This window comes from Phascolarctos cinereus, unplaced genomic scaffold, assembly GCF_003287225.1.
Source record: "Phascolarctos cinereus isolate Bilbo 61053 unplaced genomic scaffold, phaCin_HiC Scaffold_2;HRSCAF=192, whole genome shotgun sequence".
NCBI classification, from domain to species: domain Eukaryota; kingdom Metazoa; phylum Chordata; class Mammalia; order Diprotodontia; family Phascolarctidae; genus Phascolarctos; species Phascolarctos cinereus.
In genome coordinates this window covers 254,079,999-254,099,814 of record NW_027555625.1, presented here as the reverse complement: position 1 = coordinate 254,099,814, position 19,816 = coordinate 254,079,999, and the positions used below count along the sequence as shown (strand labels likewise).

Sequence of the window (19,816 nt, the reverse complement as noted above, 5' to 3'; positions counted from 1 at the left end):
TCGTCTGCCTTTGTTCCCTTTTCCCAAAATGCCTTCCTCTTCCCTCTCCACTTATCTAAATCCTCCCTGTCTTTCATACTCCACACCTATCTTTGGGGAGCCCTCTCTGACCACTTGTTCTTCTTCTCTTCTTTGAAGCCATGCTGCACTTACCCTGCACTGTACAATTTAGCCCTTAATCACATTCTGTTTCATGAGGTTTTAGTGCAATTGCCTGAGACAGGATTCAGGCTTTCTGAGATTAGGGATCTTGTCTGATCCATCATCATATTCCTTGTAATGTTTTGCACACAGTAGGTGCTTTAGCTGCTGGGTGATTTTGTCAGCCTTGAGGCTGAAGTGGTAAATTTGCAGGCAATCAGGTTGTTACCCTTGGTATACTGTTTATTTTTCATGTTGGAGTCTGACTTGGTAAGGTTATTACTGCCTAAGAATAGGCCAAGGCTCATATCTAGTCCTAGACCCAGGAATAATAATAATAGCTGGCATCTACATAGCTCTTTAACATTTGCAAAGCACTGTACATGTGTTCACTCATCTGATCCTCATAATAACTCTGTGAGGGAGGTGTTACAATCTATATTTTACAGGTGAGGAAACTGAGGCTAAAAGAGGTTGCCAGGGGTTACACAGCAAATGCCTGAGGCAGGATTCCAACTCCAGACTTCCTGAGTCCAATAGAGGACAGCTACCTGCCTCACGCTAGGGAGAATCTGGGACAGAGGCTGAAGCTGTAAAAAGGGCTTCTTTCCATACCCAACCCTACTTAAGAGCTACTCCAGTACTTCCCCTCTGGTTGCTCCTCCAGTCTCTCTGCTAGTTGTCCACCTGGGGTGAGTCAAGAAGTAAGATATGCTCAGTGAAAATTTGAACTGAATGGGGCTTAATATGACAGCATCATGGTATCATGGAAGGAGGCCTGGATTTAGATGCAGCAAGGCAGCTAGGTGGTGCATGGAAAGACCACTGAACTTGAAGTCAGAAAGACCTGGGTTCAAGTCCTGCATCATATACTGACTGGCTGTGTGACCCTGGCCAAATCACTTAACCTCTCTCAGCCTCAGTTTCCTCATCTGTAGAATGGGGCTAGTAAGAATACCTACCTCATAGGGTTGTTGTAAGGATCAAATGGGATTTGATGTAAAATTAGTGCTTTGCAAACCTTAAAGTGCTATTTACACTCATTATTGTTTTGAACTGTGGCTCTGTTGCTTCTAACCAGTGTGACCTAGGCCAAGTAACTAAACCTCTGAGGCCCCAATTTCTTCATTTGTAAAATGGACTAGAGTCCCTTCCAGCTCTAAATTCTGTGGTCTTAGGGATGAAGAGGGGTAGAAAGGAGGACATAGGAAAGAAGAGTTGGGAGAGGGATACAGAATGTCATTTTGCTAGGTAGGTCAGAGAATTAAGGTCCAGGGCTATCTGTCCTAAGACAGGACGGTTCCTCACCTATAGGCCTCCTTTTTCTACAATACCTAGGAAGCCATGGTTCATCTAGTCTCTCTTTGCCATCTTTCTGTCTGGTATCTGAAGCTCCTAGGTTAATGTATGTGGGGTCAAATGGCAGTAAGAGTGATAGGCTTGGTGTAAGAAGACCTGGGTTCAAATCCTGCCTCTTGCTGCAACCTAGCTATGGGATCTTGGGCAAGTCACATATGTTCCCTTAGCCTTAGTTTCTTCATCTGCCAAACAGGGATTGTAACCAACACCTATCCGGGTTATTTCACGTTGCTATTGCCAGGAAGTCACTTTGTAAATTAGAGGTACACTAGGATTATTAGTCTCTGTGTTCAGAAAGCATTGTTGTCCTGATTGGGCCCAGTAGAGCAGAGAACAACATGTTTTTTTCCCCTGGGTTAGATATTCCAGAAAGCAGGAACTGTAGCTCCCTTCCAGAATTGTCCTTCTGTACAACTCTCCCCAGGTTCCAGGGCCTTCACCTCTTTCTTCAGAAGAAAGCAGCCATTGGGGGGTGGTCCCTTCTATGAAGCCTTAGGAGAGGAGGACTGGTCACTTTCTCAGCCCAGGAGCAAAGGGAAAGAATGCTTTTGCAGACTATTCCACCCTCCCTCCCACCACTCCCATATACATACTGGAGGGGATGGGCCCAGCTAAGGGATGGAGGTGAGGGCCTCCATGATCATTTCCCAACATAAAATCTCCTAATTGCTGGAGTAGGAAAGTAGCTTGGAAAAAACAGCATTCCCAGTATGATGCAAACATTAAGTAATGCACCTTGGTATTCATAATTTCAGCCTGAGCTCTGCCCTCCCAGCTGTCTTTGTGTGATCCCCATCCCTAACCCTATCTTGCCTTGCATCTTAACTACTCATTCAACCCTACTTCTCCCCACCCTTGAGGTCAGGCCAGGATAAATGTTTCCTTTGAGGAGTCTTGGAATAGGGCTGGGATGGAGTGTCCCCCACCCCAGACCCCAGAGTTTTTAAGATAGGGTCCAGAATTTCCTACCCTAGAACCTCCCTTTCCCCCACTCTCTAAGAGCATCCTTCAGAAATATTCTGAAAGGAACAATAGGACCCAGTATAAGTTGAAAGCCAGCTTGGCAGCCCCTTAGGGCCCAGCCCTCCCCCAAGGCTCGAGTCCCCCCCAGTTGCCTGGCCTCTGGCCTCCCCAGCCCTGGGCCCCGACCCACACAGAGACCACATGGAGGATGCAACAGGCATGGCTCTGGTGAGACAGGTGAGACAGGCTCTGGGAAGGAGTGACGGGGATGGGCCAGGCAGGACCAGGACAGACGGGACGGGACACGGAGGGACAGTCATCACACACTACCCGATCTCTGGGCTGTGTGGGGCATCGAGGAGAGGACCGGCGGAAACCAGGAGAGTCCAAGAAAAAAAGGGGGAAAAAATAAAAAGTTGGTAGAATCTCCCAAATCGGTGAGAAGACTAGGAGGCAGGTCATCCCCGGCCCCCCAGGGCCCTGGGCCAGGCCCAGAGACAGGCGCTGAGACTGACTGACTGACTGACTGACTGACAACATGAGGCAGCTTCAGGATGAGTGTGTGGCAGTCATGGGATGGCAGGAAAAAAGAGAAAGAGAGACAGAGAGAGAGAGACAGAGACAGAGGTAGAGACAGAGAAAGACAGAGGTGGAAGGAGAGAGACTCAGAGAGGAGCTATGACAAAGAGAGACCTGTGTAAAAAGAGACAAGGAGGGATGAAGAAGAGAGAGGGAGATAGAGACAGAAAATAATGAAAACTGGAGATAGATATAAAGAGAGAAAATGGAAAAACAGAGATGGAGAGAGAGACAGACACAGAGGTACCAAGACATAAAGACCAGCAGGACAAAGAAAGATGAAACTGGAAATATTTAGAGAGGGAAGAAAGCAGAGAAAGAAAAATAGACATCAAGAGAGGGAATAGTGAGACACAACATGTTTGTTTACATTTCTTTTTCAAGCATATTCTCCTTCTTGATACAAAAATAATTCAGTATGTAGATAGAGATGAGATGAGATGAAGACAATGGAAAACAGAGAAAGGCATATTCTCTAGAGATTTAAGCATGACAGAAAAATATCACAAAGAGATACAGGGAACAGAGAGAAGCCAATGGTGAAAGACCAAATGTTAAAGATGAGAGACAGAAGCTGGTAAAAGGAGAGAGGGAGAGGAATGTGGAGAGAGAGAGAGAGACAAGGAAAGAAAGAAAGAGGAATACAGAGAGGCCCAGAGGTATACAGAGAGAGATACACAGGGAGATAGGGATAAGAAACAAAGAAACAATGATCTAGTGAAACGGGACAGAAAGACAGAAATAAGGACAGAGGTAAAGAAAAAAAGATACAGACTTAAAAAAGAGAAGCAAAGGGAGAGAAGAGATGGAGAGACAGAAAGAGGAAAGAAAGAGAAGAGAGAGGAGAGAGAGAGGGGAGGGGGGAGAGAGAGAGAGAGAAAGAGAGGAGAGAGAGAGAGAGAGAGAGAGAGAGAGAGAGAGAGAGAGAGAGAGAGAGAGAGAGAGGAAAGACAGAGAGAGAGGAGAGACAGAGAGTGGCTGGAGATTTCTTCTCCCTCTTACCGTGTCTTTGGAGGACCTACGTCTCTTGAAGCTGGAGGCCAGGGTGGAGGTGATGGCCCTAAATGTGGCTTTCTTTTTAGGGTCGGGCTCTGCTCTACCACTCTTTCTATCCTAAAATGAATATGTATAAGTGATTAGATTACTAAGGGTGGGCTGCTTGCTAGCCCTACCCTCCTGCTGCTGTCACTGCTGATGCCTGTGCAGGTCCTTAGTCCTGCTTCTCTGCACAGGACAGACAGACAGACAGGCTTCCTCCCTTTCTACACCATGTGTGTCTGGCCTGGCTCACTCTGGAGTGTTGGGGGAGAACAGGATGGGGATTGTGCTACCCTGGCTCTCTCTCTCTCTCTCTCTCTCTCTCTTTTCAGGGGCTGGCCCCTGTGCATCTCGAGCTCCTTAGCGGCCCCCGCCTTGCCCAGACTGCTCTCTGCCTCCCCTGGGGGCCAGGTTCTCAAGAAGGATGGGAGGGTGGGCCTTGGCAGCAAGGTCACAGTTTCGATAGATGGACTGGGAAAAACACACCGAAATTGTGATCATCCATTTCTGCAAAGCAGGTAATCCCTCTAATGAGGGGTCAACAAAAATAAAAATAAAATAAAAAAAAAAGAGAGAAAGAGAAAAAAAGAAACTAAGAAAGGAAAATCCAGCCAAAGGCAAGGTGTAATGTCACCAAGAGGTTGTGATGGAATTGGAGAGAAAGACAGACGGAGTTGTCTTGTCCAACAGTCAGCCCTGGTTCTCCCAGGCCAGGTGGGATGGGATGGGTCTCCCCACGTGCTCAGTCCCAACAGTAAGAGAGTCCCATTCCCCTGAGGGACAAGCATCAGCAGCTGTCCTAGGCATCGGCAACAAGATCAGGATAAGGGGGATGAGGGATGGGGGTGGGGTGGGGGCATTCCTTCCCCGGCATGAGCACTAGCCCAGACCTTCCCTCCCTCGATGTGTTCCAACAAACGTCCCCTTTCTCCCTGCCGGCACTTTCCCCCAGAGCAGGGGCTGCCTTTGTTTTCACAGGGAGCTCCAAGGGTTTCAGTGCCTCCAGCTTCCCCCTCCCCTGGCCTCCAGGAAGAGGCCGACAAGGGAGTGTGTGTGCACGTTGGGGGGATACCCCAGCCCAGACTCCCTGGGGCTGGGCCCTGCTGGGGGGAGGAAGAAAAGAAAACGAGACAAACGTATCTTTAGCCATCGGGGATCCGAGTCCAACAATCTCAGTCATCTCCAAGTGTGGGCTGGTTCCTTACCCTGGGCTGCCTGCCACCCAGCGGGCACCTGCCCTCCACCACAGCCCGAACCCAGGCCCCAGCCAGGGCTATCGAACTTTTTACAACCCCGCTCTCTGCGCTGGTTCTAAGTCAAACCGTTTCCCTGCGCGCTGGCGGGTTCCTAAAGACACAGAAACAGCCTCGGACATCCAGGGCGGAGCAGAGCACAGTGTGTTGGGGCGTAGGAGATCACTGAGCACATGGACATCGCAGGGAAAGGGTTAACCCCAAGGAACGTGAGAGAGAGGGAGAAAGTGATTCCCAAGAAGGAACGGAGACAGGGAGCCAAAGCCAGGACTCAGGCTCTGGATTCAAAGGAGTCTCTGCCTCCTTCCGGTCCTCAGTTTCCTTTGGTGTAAAATGGGTATCAGTGAGAGATGCCTAAAACATATGGGCTGTTTTGAATGCCGGGAGTGGCATGATCCCTTGTGAGGCACTGGTGAGTGGAGAATCCGTCCCAGGGATAGCTCGAGCCAGTGGCCACTCTTTCGGGCAGCCTTTCAGGGCTGCTCTGCTTGGGCATCACTCACCATCGGTTCTTTGGTATTATTCCAGGGCTCCAGCACAGAGCAGGGCAATAGGAACGGGGAAGGGGTTACAGCCCAGGGTGGGGAAAAGGGGCAACGGCAGGGTCAGGAAGACCTGGGAGCTGAGAGCGGGGGTGGGCCCTAGGCAAGAGTGCCCTGGGAGCCGGACCGGCCGGCCAAGGGCAGGGGTAAGGACACTGGGCCACAGATACAGAGCCACTCGCCCCGTTGGCCTACCTGTAGGTTTTTCCTCCACACATTCACTGCTGCAAAGGCCAGCTGCATCTGCTTCCTTCGGGCATCTTTGTGTCTCTTGTAGGCAATCTCAATGAAAATCAGGAAGATTCCAGCCACGATCCCGCCAGCCACCAACATAAACACTCCTACAAGTGCCCGCGGGTGGTTACCCTGGACTCTGAGACCAGACCCGTGCCTCCCTTCCGCTCCAGCCCCCACCCCTATTTATGTCCACTGGCGAGTCCTTACAGGGTCATCCTCAAACCAGAAACGAATCCTGTATGTATTTAGTTATTTTCATGTTTTCTCCCCGTTAGAATGTGAGCTTCTTAAAGGCAGAGACCGTGTTTTTGCCTTTCTTTGTATTCCCAGTGCTTAGCACAGGGTCCGGCACATAGTAGGTGCATAAGAAATGCTGGTTGACTGACTGTCCCTCAGAATGAGAGAAGGAATGCCTTCTCTCTCATCTCTGCCTCTCCAAATCCTTGCTTTTATTTTTTTCCCCCCAAGACCCATCTTAAGCATCTCCTTCATTCTGCATAGAAGCCTTCTCCCTCACTCCCCCACCTCCCATCAGTGCCTTACCTTCCAAGGTTACTTTGCATTTTGATTGATCTGCCTCTATTCCTGGAATGCTCTCCCTCTTCATGTCTACCTCCTGGCTTCCCTGGCTTCCTTCAAGGTCCAGCTAAAATCCCACATTTTATGGGAAGCCTTTCCCAATCCCTCTTAGCTTTCCCTCTGTTGATTATCCCTATTTATGCTGTATATAGCTTGTTTGTACCTATTTCTTTGCATGTTGTCTCCCCCATTATATTATAAGCACCTGGAGGGCAGGGACTCTTGCCTTTCTTTGGATTCTCAGCACTTAGCACAGTGCCTGGCACATAGTAGGTACTTAAATAAAATCATATTGACTGACTAACTCATGGCCATATGCCAGTACCATCCTGGGGTGTCCCCTGGACTCAGAGATTAGCCCCCTTCATGGTCACAAAACGCCAGATATGAGTCCTTTGCAGAGACTTCTGTCTTTGGGGGTGGGGGGAGGAGGAGAGAGGGGGCACCCACCAGCCATGTTCTCGAAGGTGAGAGTTGCTGGAGCATTGCTGCGGGAGTCGCATTCCTGGTATCGAACCCAAGTCTTGTCTAAATCCTCCATGAAGCCGTTCTCATGGGACCTGGAGGAAAGTGGTGTGGGACCCAGCGCATTTCAGATGCAGGATCAGAGACGTGGAGAATGATGAGAAATGAGGGGAGATATGGAGGAGAGAGGGAGACAGAGACACAAAGAGAGAGGGAAGGAAGGGGAAAGAGAGGTGGAAAGAGATACACTGAGAAAGGAAAGGAAGAACACAGGGAGGGCAGAGACAGAGAGATGAATCTGGCCACAGAGTGAGGGATGAAGAAATGAGGAAGAAGGGCCAGAAGTACTGACATCGGGCTTTATGGAGGTTTTTTGTTTTTGTTTTTAAATATAGGGGCTCAAAAAGAGTCGGGAAGATGCTTGCTTGGGGACCACGTGGGAAGGGCACGTTTGGGCACGTATCTGTGAGTGTATGCATACAGTTAGTGTCTGTGCACAGGGTCTCCAGGGCTTGGGGCATTAGGGTGGGGTGTTCCCAGCCAGGGTTGGGGTCCACAGGGCTGGGGGGGTACAGACTTGAGGATGGCCAGGGAGACATTCTGCTTCCAGGGGCTGTCTTTGCGCATGCCAATGCCGAAGCCAGAGCGGAAGAAGAGTTCTCCTGTGGTCACCAGGTCACACTTCTGTGAGGCCTCAAACTCTAGCACTGCAGAATCCCAGATGAAGGCATGGAGCTTGCTGGAGGCACAGGAGCAGGGTCATGGAGATCCAGCCGAGGCAGTCACATCTCCTGTGCCCTGTTCCCCTTGTACCCTGTAATACACCTAGAGGCTGCAGGGGTTGGGGGCAGTGTTACAGGATCTCAGATTGGGAGCTGGTAGGGACCTCAGAAGCCACCTCACACAAACACTTCTTTAAGGAAACTGAGGCCCAGGGAGGTTAGACAAATTGTCTACGTTGGCACAAGGGGTTCACATCAGAAGCAGGATTCCAACCTCGGGTGCTCTGAACCCTTCTCCTGATGCCCGTGGCTGCTCCTGCTACCTGGTCTTTCCTTGTCTAAACCCTTTGGACTCTGGCTTCCCCCATGCCCCAGTGCCAGCACTAACCCACCCCCCACCTCCCTTCAGGACCTCCAGCCTTGAACCCTGGGTTCCCACACAGTCCCTAGCCCTCACTTGTCCCGCACAGCCTGGATGGCTTCAGCAGCACTCTCGTAGTTGTGTTTCTCCATATGCCGGTACATAGTGCTCAGCTCTACCTGCCGCCGAAAGTAGATATCCACAGAGCTCTGTTTTACTGTGGCATAGATGAACTTGTCCGAGGGGTTCCGTAGCTAGGGGTCAGCAGGAGCGGTGTCAGAGAGGCTGTCTCTGGACCTCTGTCCCACAACCCTCTGCCTGTCCCTTGCTCCCACCTTAGAACGTTAGCCACACTGGCTGCCCCCAGATACCTCCTGGCCACTGATCCATGTGGCTCCCACACCCCTGACTGCCTGCAAATCCCAGCACTAGCCATCTCCAAACCCTATCTCTACTCTGATATCTCCTGCCCCCACCCATAGGCCCCGACCCTCTGTTTTCCCTCTTCCAGGGGCTCTGGTCCAGGAATCACAGCGCCTTAGTCCTGCCCAGCTAGGCCTGGGTCCTCACTCGAGGGTCATTGATGCCTGTGATGCGCTCTTCTGGTCGGTCCAGCACGAGGAAGGCTGCCAGGTTGGCAGTGTAAGAGGCAACGATAATCATGGCAAAGCCAGCCCAAACCATGCCCAGAATCCGGGCTGAGAAACTTCGGGGGGCACCTGAGGGGCGAAGGGAGAAACATGGCAATACTTGCCACCTGGGTTTGGTTGTTGAGTGTCAGAGATTGAATGCAGAATTTAGAAGGCTGGGAGTGGGGTGGGGGCAGGAGGACCCTCCAAGAGGGTGATATAAGGGTCCAGAAGGCTGGATGTTGAGACTAGAAGGCTGGAAGAGAAAGCTGGGAGGCCATGTGTGGGTCTGGGAAGCTGGACAGTGGGGATAGGAATGCTCCAGTGGCCTTTACCTTCTCCAATCCCAGAGTTCAGCAGGACCCCCCAGGAGAACCACATAGCTGAGGAGAGGGTCAGTGCATCTTCTTCTTCTTCCTCACTGTTCACTTTGAACCGGCCAAAGGGGCTGAGGGGGGACAGGAGGGAAAGGGCAGCACCAGCTTTCGGGGCCAACCCCACCTCACCCCCAATCTTCTTCTTCCTTCCTGGACCATAATCCCTCCCGTGTCCCTTATCTCTCACTCTCCTAACACTGTCCCTCTCAGATCCTGGGGGAAAGGGAAGCACGGAGAGGATGAGTGAGGTGAGGGCCAGTGGCCAGGGATGTCTCACTCTCACCTAAACCGATCCAGCAGGTAGAGCATGACGGCCACCACATGGACAGAAAGTCCGACCAGCAGCCACAGTGTGCTCTGGAAGGGCTGCATGAATGAGTCCAGGGTGCTTCGAGGGATTTCCTGGAAGGGAGGTGGAGGAGGGAAAGAAGAAAGTGTGAGGGAGCATCCCTGTCCTCCAGAACAGGCCCCTCCTCCCATCAGGATCCCTTCCCCCTTCACTTCCTACACCTCCCCAGCTGCTGGAGGTGCCCTGGTCCTTCCCAGGGATATCAGTTTCCCAGGCCCCTTCCCCAGTCTCCAGCTGACCTTCTTCACCAGGATGGTCAGCCCCTGATATTTGAAGGGCTTGGAGAACTCAATGTACTGGGCTCGCTCGTTGTTGATGGTCAGCGGGGCCACAATCATGTCTGCCTGTCCACTCAATAGCTCCCCCATCATCCCGTTCCACTCCTTTTTGTTGCTGTTGTTCACCTGGGGGAGGCGACATGGCCCTTGGAGTCCTGGATCCGATCCCCACACTGATTCCTGGCTCTTCCATTCTTTATACTGGGTTAGTCTTTTAGCCTCAGATCCCAGTTGGTCCCCATTCTGCTGTTTTTTTATACTTAGCCCCCAGGTCTCTCAAGGTTCCCCCTCACTTAACTGAACATATTTGCCTCCCCCCAAATAATAAATAAATAAATAAGGTACTATAAACACTCCATAAAAGAAAAAGAAAAAACTCAGACTTCTTCTCCGATACAAAGAATCAAAAAAATTTATGCAGATTTTATAGATCATGGGGTGCCATGCCCCTAACTCCTGGGATATGGTCCCTGCCCCATTCTTCTTTCTGGGCCTATACGCTAATTCTCCTTCCTTCATAGGCCCTCAGTCCTGAGTCCCACTTCACCTATTCTATTTCTTGATACTCCTAGCCACCTCCAACTCCCCAGATTCCAAAGCCTAGCCTCCCTACTTCACTCTCTTAATCCTTTTGCCCACCTACCCGCTCCTGGGTGCCAAACTTGCCATCAGCCACCAGATGGACCTCGTAGGTGAAGTTCATTGTTTTGGCCAGGTCGATGAGCAGGTCAATGCAGAAACCATAGCAGCACTGGAGTATAGTGTGGCGGCCTGGGGGGATAAAGGGACCCAAAGACAAGATGGTTATGACCGTATGCACCCCTGCCCAGACTACTATCAAGGTGTTCCTGCTATCCACCAAGAGCAAGTGCCTCCATTTCTGACCCCCATTCCCCAGCCTAGACTCACTGGCGCCCGGATGGGTGTCATTTGGGCCTGTGCAGGTGACCTTCTTTATTTTCTCCCCATTGATTGTGAGATCTTCATTACAGGTTTCACCATCTTGAGCTGGTTTCACATACACAAAGGGCTCCTGGTGGATAGTGACAATCTGGGGGTAGGGGAAGGGAGGGAAAAACTTAGCTTATTCATCCTTGGTTTCCCTAGAGAACCTCTCCTCCTTTCCCTGACACAGACCGATCCTGCCTTTCTGTCTCTCTCTGTCTGTTTCTGTTGCAATCTCTCCATCTCTCCCTCCTCATCTGTCTGCCTCTCCATCTATCTCTCTGTTTCTCCCCTTGGCCCTATTCCACCATCTCTCCCAGCATCCCTACCTCCTCAGCTCTCTGTATTTTCTCATCCCCTTTCCTGAATGATCTACCTGGTTGGTCAAGCCTCATTGATCGAAGAGACGCAGTGCCAAGGAGGCAGCATCAATTCTCTTGCCTATGGTGCATTATAACTTTTCTATGTCAGCCTCACCTTTAGTCTGGTTGACATTTCATATCCTTCAGGCTTCTCAGTCTCTCCCCCTGGCCAAATGATCTTACGGTCATTGGGTAGGACCTGAGAAAGTGGGAGGGTTGCATGATGGGGAAGCTGAGAGAGGTCCGGGTCATAATCCCAGGACCCTCAGGTGAAGTCTCCCAACCCTATTCTCAGCCCCACTTACATGGCTGCCATTGAAAATCCCTACTTGCACCAGCTTTCGGTTTTGCAGATTCATGATGCTGTAATTGGCGAACTTCCTGTCCCCATCCTCATTGAATTCCACCCGTCCAGTCACACCTTCTGAGTACTTAGAGGACATCAGCACCCTGAGAGACAGGGAAGAATGGGGGATATCGAGTGATAGTTTGGGGAGATTTCCTCCCAGTCCTTGTCCTGGCACTGAATGCTTTGGCTTCAACCTCCATCTTCATACAACCCAGAGCACACTGAGAGGAGGAACTCACCAGCCATAATCCTAAAGCCACACCTTTTTCGCATCCATCATTCTAGGCTGAATTAGCTTTGAATAAATGTCATAAAACCTGAGTGCCTAATGAGCATATAGTTATGCTTTCCACATTGCCGGGATTAGGGGCATAGCGCCCCCATGATTTGGAAAATTCACATAAAATTTTGTGGTCCTCTCTTTGTACCAGAGGAAAAGTATGAATTTTATCTTTTATGGGGTGTTTACGGTATCTATTTTTTTTGGGGGGGAGGCAATTGGGGTTAAGTGACCTGCCTAGAGTCACACATCTAGTGTCTGAGGCGGAATTTGAACTCAGGTCCTCCTGACTCCAGTGCTGGTGCTCTAGAGATCCACTGCACCATCTAGCTTCCCCTTTAGAGTGCCTTATTGTAAAATTTGGGTTATTACACAATACTATACATATATTTTATGCATTTCTGAGTTTCTAAACTTTTTCTGTATCATCTACTGGCCTTCGCATGTCTGCGGCTTCCACAAAACTCCCCCAAAATTCCTATTTAATTTCTTACGCTAACTTGCAATATATCAAAACTGTAAATGGGGAAAGTCTCAGTGTGGAAGGGACAATTGTACCTGTCTATTTGTGTGTGTATATTTGTCTCTACATCTCCATTTCTTTTTTTTTTAATTAATTTATTTTGATTTATCAACAATCACTTCCATATGCTTTTGAGTTTAAAATTTGTCTCCCCTACCCTCCCCACCACCCTCCCCAAGAGGGCGCTCAATCTGATACAGGCTATACATATACATTGCTATTAAACATATTTTCACATTAGTGTACATCTCCATTTCTAATTCTTCTACCCTTGGGGAGGAGGGGAGCTTGTTCTGCCCAGCCTTACATAAAAATATTTGCTCGTCAATTACATACCTGGAGGTGACCCCCTGACCTCTCTGGTCTGGGATTCTGTTTCTGATGAGTATCATAGATTTAGATCTGGAAAGGATCTAGGGTCATTTAATCTGATCACCTCATTGGGTAGCTAAGGAAACTGAGATGCAGAGAAGTGAAGTGATTTGCCCAAAGTCGCAAGGTTGGTAAGTGGCAAAACCAGGATTTGAATGAAGATCAACTCCAGCAATGGGGGCCGGTTTGGGAAGAGGCTGTGGCAATCCCTATGTGGTGTGATGTCAACACACAGGTCAGGAATGCCCCCAAATGCCCAGGCTTCCTTTATAGTTCTCTGTAGGCCTGCCATCTAGGAATTCAGCAAGAGCCCACTCTGGAATCTGTTCCCAGCCTATGCTGGAAATCTCTTTCAGGAATCCCATAATTGTAGATTCAAGGATCTAGTGAACAGGGTTGTGACTACTCTTTCCACCTTGATGATTTTATGGACATTCATTTTAATCTCTTTTCATCTTCCCAGAATAGAATGTTTTCAGAATGTCCTCAAAGAACTCTGTTAACACCTAGTCTCCAATCTTATATAGGATTTCAGCCTTTACAGGAAGGTAGATTAGCGTTCACCATGCATTTCTTCTCTTGAAGTCTACCATGGTGGTTTCCAGGCAGCTGAAGGAAGCTTCAAGGAAGCTTCCTGGTGGTGATGATGTTGGTAGTCATAAGGAGCGATGGCAAAGATTATATTGCTTGAGATAAGACTGTGATGATGAAGATCATGGAGTTAGTGATGATAAAGGTGAAAGTGATGCGTATGAGGAAGACAATGGAGAGACAGACAATGGAGAGAGAGAGAGAAAGAGAGGAGAGAGAGAAAGGAAGAGAAAAAGAGAGGAGAAAGAGAGAGGGAGAGAGACAGAGGGAGGGAGAAAGACAGAAAGATAGAGGGCTCATTGGCTCTGGAGACAGAAGGAAGTCATGAATTCAAATCCTGCCTCTACCACTTACTACTTAGGTGCTTTGGGCAAATCACTTTCACTTCTCTAGACCTCAATTTCCTCCTCTGGCTCTGTGGACTTAGAGAACCTGGGTTCAAATTCTTCCTCTGATGCTATCTATGTGATTTTAACCTCTCAGGGTCTCATTTTCCTCCTATGTAAAATAAGAGAGTTGAATAAGATGGTCTCATCCAGCACTAGATATGTGATGCTAGGACAGGAATGATGAAAATGATGGTGATGGTAATAGTGATTTATTGACTGTGGTCATAATGATCATAGATTGAGAATGGCAAGAGACCTCAATCCCTTCATTTTACAGATGAATTAAATGAAGCTAATCATAGGAGTAGTAATTAAGCTCTGGTCCTCTGGCTCCAAAGTCAATGCTCTTTAACCTATACCAATAGGGCATCTAGGTGGCAAAGTGGAGAGAGCACAGGGCCTGGAATCAGGAAGACTCGTCTTCTTGAGTTCAAATCTGGCCTCAGACACTTATTGGCATGTGACCCTGGGCAAGTCACTTAACCCTGTTTGTCTCACCTACAAAATGAGCTAGAGAAGGAAATGGAAAACCACTCCAATATTTTTGCCAAGAAAACCTCAAATCGGGTATAAAGAATTGGACGTAACTGAAATGACTTAACAACACAAACCTGTACCAAGATGGCAAGCAACTTGAGGATGGTAGTGATGATAGCCATATATATGATAATGATTCTGAAGATGACCACGAGAATACAGACACAATTCTAAATTCTACCATCCCATGATATGCTGTTGATCATGGTGGAGATGTTGACAAAGATAATGGTGATGATGAAGACAACAATGGTGATGGTCAGAGTGGCACAGGGCAAAGAGCTCTGGATTTAGAGTCAGAAGATCTAGGTTTGATCCCTTGCTCTGACACTGATCATGTGACCATGGGCATACCGCTTAATTTCTAGGAGCCTCAACTACAAAATATAGGGTTAATAATTCTTATGCTGCATACCTTGAAGGGTTGTGTAAGAAAGCAATTTATACTGCAAGCTGTAAAGTACTTTGGAAAGGTGAAGAAAGAGCTGTTATTAGGGTTTGGGTGAGAAGGTAGGAGGAGCCCTGATTAAGATGTCTCTCTGGGGTCATGGTCATTATGATGTATGCCACCTTCTCGCTGTCTTTACTCTTCCACTTACCTTTTGAAGAGGGGCCCAGTTTTCCAGATGTTAGTATTGCCAACGCAGCCACGGGGGGGATCTGTGATGTTCTCTTTTTCGAAAAGCTCATGCACAGCTTGGGCTACCACACCCACAGCATCACTGATGTGTGCAGACTCATTCTTTCCATTAATCAGCTGGAGCCCAATGATACCTGGGAAGGTTCATGTGAGAAATATGACTGATAGACTCCAGAAATAGCCTACCCATCCCTGAGCAGGTTTAAAACTGGTTTTCACTCAGAGACCCATCCAGGACTTACCCTTGATCCACAATGGGCCCCAAATTGATAACAGTCAGAGCCCTGAGCAGAGCTGGGTGCCTGTACCCATGGCTAAGACCATCCCAATGATTCTGCTGCCCATTCCAATAGTAATCACTGATGAAGCCCCCACAGACAGATCCTCCTGGGAATATTCCCTGGTACGTACCATCTGGGGCGTAGCGTAGGGCGTTCCCTGAGATCTCCCGCTCGCCTACGAGCCACACGTACCCAGAGCCCGTCATGTTCAGCATTGCGGCTGCCCGATACACAGTGGCAGCATCATCCTCGCTGCAGGACAGATGGGGGGGTGACAAGGACCAGGGTCCCCCCTCCCCTTCATGCCCTTCCCCCAAGTCCTGCCTCCATTCCTCTTGCCTAAATTATTTTGACAACAATGCAGTTGTGAAGCTGGATACAAGGGTGGCATTTAATATTTTAAAATAACTTTCACAGATTTTTTTTTATCCTTACAATACTCCTATGTCCTGGATCTGGATTATAAGGATCCCTTTAGATATAAAAAAAATAATGATATAGTGGAAAGAATACTAGACATAGAATTGGAAACCTGGATTCATTTCTAAGTTCTGACATTTATTTGTTATATGACCGTGGACAAATCATTCAATTTCTATGAGATTAAGCTTTCTCATCTGTAAAATGGGATTTATAATACTTGTACTGTCTATCTCACAAGAATTTTGGGAGGAAAGTGCTTCGTAAACCTTACAGCATTATGTATGTATGTATATGTGTGCATACACATACATATATCATCCAGAACATTTAGTCTTACACTAACTGTCTTTTATTGTCTCCCTATCAGGGACCCTCCATGAGCTTCCTTTCCTACTCATGGTTCCCTACCCCCACCCCCATTGCTCATCCCCATCCCTCAACACACTCACACACACACACACACACACACACACACACACTGTGCCACCACTTCTCTCACCTCAGACAAAAGACAAGTCCTTAGGGCCAAGAGTCAGGCTCTCAGGACCTTCCCTAAGTGTCCTAGCTAAAGCCCAAGGAAAGCACAATCGACAAATCTATCTCTTGTGCCTTCTGTTCTGCAGTCCAATTGTCTTTTTAAGAAAGATTGCTGTCTCAATGAGGGTTTTCATCCCATGGAAGCATGCTCGAATGTTGCACAGGGGCAACAGATTCTCTTGACAAGAGGTCCCATTCCATTTCTCTCATTTAAGGCAAAAAAATTTTCTTGGACAATTAGACCATTAAGCTTTAGAGAAATACAGCTAGTACAGAAACAGAGTTAGTAACATAGAATTGTATGGCCCCTCTGCCAGACTTTCTTAGTCAAGAGGCATTACTGAATAGCTACCATATGGCTGGCACCATGATCGACTCTGTGTGTGTGTGTGTGTGTGTGTGTGTGTGTGTGTGTGTGTGCAAATGCATGTGTTTGACAGAGCAAAAGTCAAAAGAAACATCAAACACAGTCCCTGCCCTGGGTACTTGCTGGGCAGACAGGATAGACCCACATCACAGGCCAGGGGTAGAATATATTAGCAATGTCATAGATTCCTGGAAGGCATTGAAGGATTGGGCTGAGGGTATGCCCAGGGCCAATTAGGGGTATACTAGGTGTGGGGGTATGGGCAGGGAAGGGTGGTGTGTGTAGTGGGGCAGAAATATGTCCAGGCTAGGGTAGGGTGTACTTGTAAGGCCCTGGAGCTTTTCATGCCCTGGTGGGAAAGAGACATACCGGAAGAGGTGAGGGCACTGCTAGGGGATGTTTCCCAGCACCTTTTCAAACTAAAAACTGGTGTAGGTCTGGAAGGGTGATATAGAAGTAATGGCATAAAAACTGATAAATCTGTAGCCCCTTGGGCCCACCCTCATGTGCCTCCTGGCCAGCCAGGATCTTGCCACTCATAGTGAGACTGAAGAGACATTTGAAGGAAGTTAGAGGAGCTTTTGGTGAAACCTTGAATCCTTATAGATGCTAGATATTGACAGAGTCATTGAATTCAGAGCTAAGAGGGGATTTAGAGATCGGCTAATCCAACTCTCTCATTTAATAGATAAAGAAACTGAGGCACAAAGAATTGGAGTATCAACTTGTCCAAAGCAGCCAGATGGCAGGTTGGAGCAGTCAGGAGTGCCATTCCCTCCCTAGATGTTGGTTATACTCAGTGCAGGTCACTAGAAAATTAGTTACAGAGCAAGGATCTGAAACCATGTCCTCTGACCCCAAGTCTCCTATTTCCACTAGAACGCTTTTACCATTATTGTCATCATGATGGAAAACAGACCTCTGAATCTCAGAATTTTGACTGACAGAGGACTGGGGTGCTCCAGGAGAGAGGGCTGCTTGCCCTCTATTTTCTTTTGGTAATCAACTAGTCCCACCCCCTTATCTGACAGAAGAGGAAACTAGGACCCAGAGAAAGGAAGTGACCTGTCCAAGGTACAGACTTGGCATTGGGAACAGGTAAAAGAGGCAGCTGCTTAGAGAACAATCTTGGACACTTTTTAATATGACTTTTTATAACTTTATATAAATTTTATAGCACTAAAGACTTTTTTTAAACTAAAATTTCAACTTTATTTGGCCATTGTGTTCAGTTCCAAGATTATTGTGGAAATCCTTAAATTGCTGTATAAAAATGCTTTTTTATATTTTATGGACATAGTTTTAAAGCCAGGAAATCCCTCTCTCCCTAGCATGTGGGAATTGATTTTGTGATAAAGTCAGGTTGCATTGTGCTATGTGAGACAATAGCCTCCAGTGGACAGTGACACCCAATGGATGTGATCTTCCATGGCATGAGGCTTCAACATTCAGACCTTGCCTTATCCCCGTTCTGCCATAGGTCATAGCTTCCTTACTACCTACCCTGTGAGATCCTTGAAAGTAGACAGGGACAGTTGTATCTTATTAAGTCACTAGATCTTCCTTGATACCTAGGACAAGGCAGGTCTTTGATAAAGGCTAAAATTGAAATGTTTTCCTCTTTTTTTCCCTCAAATATTCAAAAATAGCAGTTTTGGGAGAGGGGGTTGTATTGTGATAGAATGCCAAGGACAGGTCTAAGGAAACATGAGGAAGTGACAACATCAAGGGCAAACAGCCATATTAATGTGCCTGGCTTCTCTTTTCACCTTGGGGTTTGGATCATTATTTGAGCATTCTTTAAAAAAAAAATCAGTGCTAATGGGATTCTTGCATAGAAGACTTCATGAAAAAGCCAGATTTATCTCATTAGGAAATTTGTCCTTTTTGAACGCTTTGAAATCTTTTCTGAATCTATTTATATTACCAGCCTGTATTAAGGCAAATCAGTCTATCTTCTCTGGACCTCACTTTCCTCATTTGCATTAATATCATGGTACGTAGAGCTGGAAGGGGCCTTAGAGATCATTTGGTCCAATCTCTTGTTTTATAGATCCAGAAATTGAGTCCCAGGGATAGGAAATGTCTTGTTCAAGCTCACAGAGTCAGTAACCAGCAAAGTTACTCCTCTGACACCTAAGCTATAGTTCTTTTCATTACAATAAGGCCATTTCCATGAAGTCGAGGGACTAAGAGCACTTTCAGCTCTAAATTCTTGGATTCTATGATCTTGGAGCAGTGAGTTACTAAGTTTATTTCTAGGAGTGTGCTAATTCCACGTGAGCTTTTACACCTCAGAAATCAGCAACTGCTATAAATCAAGACTTGATTTATTATTTTGTTGATTGTCCAGACTTAAGAAAGTGATAGAGAAAAATGTTAATAATGCAGATTGAACCTAAAAATGTGTCTTGCATACATTTCCCCACCTATCCATTCAGAGCAGATTGTTAAACATTTACCAGCACACATTTATGTACTTCTCAAAGTGGAATGTAAAACTTGCCCCAAAAAACCTTTTTTCATCTTCTTTTCCTAGGGTGTGGCATTTGGTGATTATCTATGCCATCCTTTCCCATATTTCTTCAGCCTCCATCCCTATAGGCTAAAGTGTCCTCATCTTGTCCACAAGTCCTTACTTATTTTCCCTTTCTAATACCCCACTTGAGTTATTTTTCTGTTGTGATCCTTACCCCCTCCCCTTCACCCAAGTATCTTGTCTTTGGTCATAATTGTCATCTTTCTCAGACCTTTCCCTATCCTAGTGTATCTGTCCAGAGGGGCAGTGGCCAGACCTATCCACAGCTCTACCAAGATAGCTGAATGTTTTTTAGTAGACAAGGACAAGAGTTTTCTGTTTTAATTTCCAGCTTAGTTCTTAATGCTACCTAATATTGTGAAGGTCACCATAGCCACAGTCACACACAAGATCTATATCTTCATGGAATGATCTACAGTGATGACCTTGCATCCTTGCTCTATCTCTTTCCCCTGAGCTCAGGGCCTGCCAATCTACAAATGTGGTTGGGTAATCTGTTCTTTGCCACTGTCACCCTGTCCCCAGTGTATCACAAAGTATGACTTCAGCCCACATTGAAATTCATAGTTTACTTTTCTGACATCTCATGCAGCCTCAGAAAGCGTAATAGTGGCCAGATATATTCCAGAGTCTAGGGGAGAGATGGATTGTTAGAACTAGGGCAGAGGTTGTGGGAGGCCAGGAAGAACAGAACAAGAGCCAACCAGCTTTAGACACTTAAGCCCCTTTACACCTGAGCAATCTCATCACAGAGACTCCTGCAATTGATCTTGGTATACAATATCATCTTGGGATGACATGACATTACT

The 19,816-nt window shown here is 47.4% G+C and overlaps 1 protein-coding gene across 8 annotated transcripts in view; it reads right to left on the bottom strand.

Moving 5' to 3' along the window:
• Nucleotides 1-19,816, bottom strand: part of GRIN1 (glutamate ionotropic receptor NMDA type subunit 1) — a 40,229-nt gene that overhangs the window by 3,568 nt on the left and 16,845 nt on the right. For 4 of the 8 annotated variants that reach the window (XM_020981723.2, XM_020981725.2, XM_020981733.2 and 1 more), the window contains 15 exons: nt 15,272-15,393; nt 14,820-14,994; nt 11,485-11,629; nt 11,295-11,378; nt 10,782-10,923; nt 10,516-10,643; nt 9,834-9,998; nt 9,529-9,647; nt 9,204-9,316; nt 8,810-8,958; nt 8,336-8,493; nt 7,734-7,895; nt 7,142-7,251; nt 6,071-6,216; nt 4,045-4,155 (listed from right to left, as the gene is read on the bottom strand). In XM_020981723.2, the coding sequence (XP_020837382.1) occupies nt 4,045-4,155; nt 6,071-6,216; nt 7,142-7,251; nt 7,734-7,895; nt 8,336-8,493; nt 8,810-8,958; nt 9,204-9,316; nt 9,529-9,647; nt 9,834-9,998; nt 10,516-10,643; nt 10,782-10,923; nt 11,295-11,378; nt 11,485-11,629; nt 14,820-14,994; nt 15,272-15,393 (2,029 nt within the window). The remainder of the gene's footprint in view (nt 1-4,044; nt 4,156-6,070; nt 6,217-7,141; nt 7,252-7,733; nt 7,896-8,335; nt 8,494-8,809; nt 8,959-9,203; nt 9,317-9,528; nt 9,648-9,833; nt 9,999-10,515; nt 10,644-10,781; nt 10,924-11,294; nt 11,379-11,484; nt 11,630-14,819; nt 14,995-15,271; nt 15,394-19,816) is intronic. The other 4 variants (XM_020981729.2, XM_020981730.2, XM_020981731.2 and 1 more) reach the window with 1 other exon arrangement.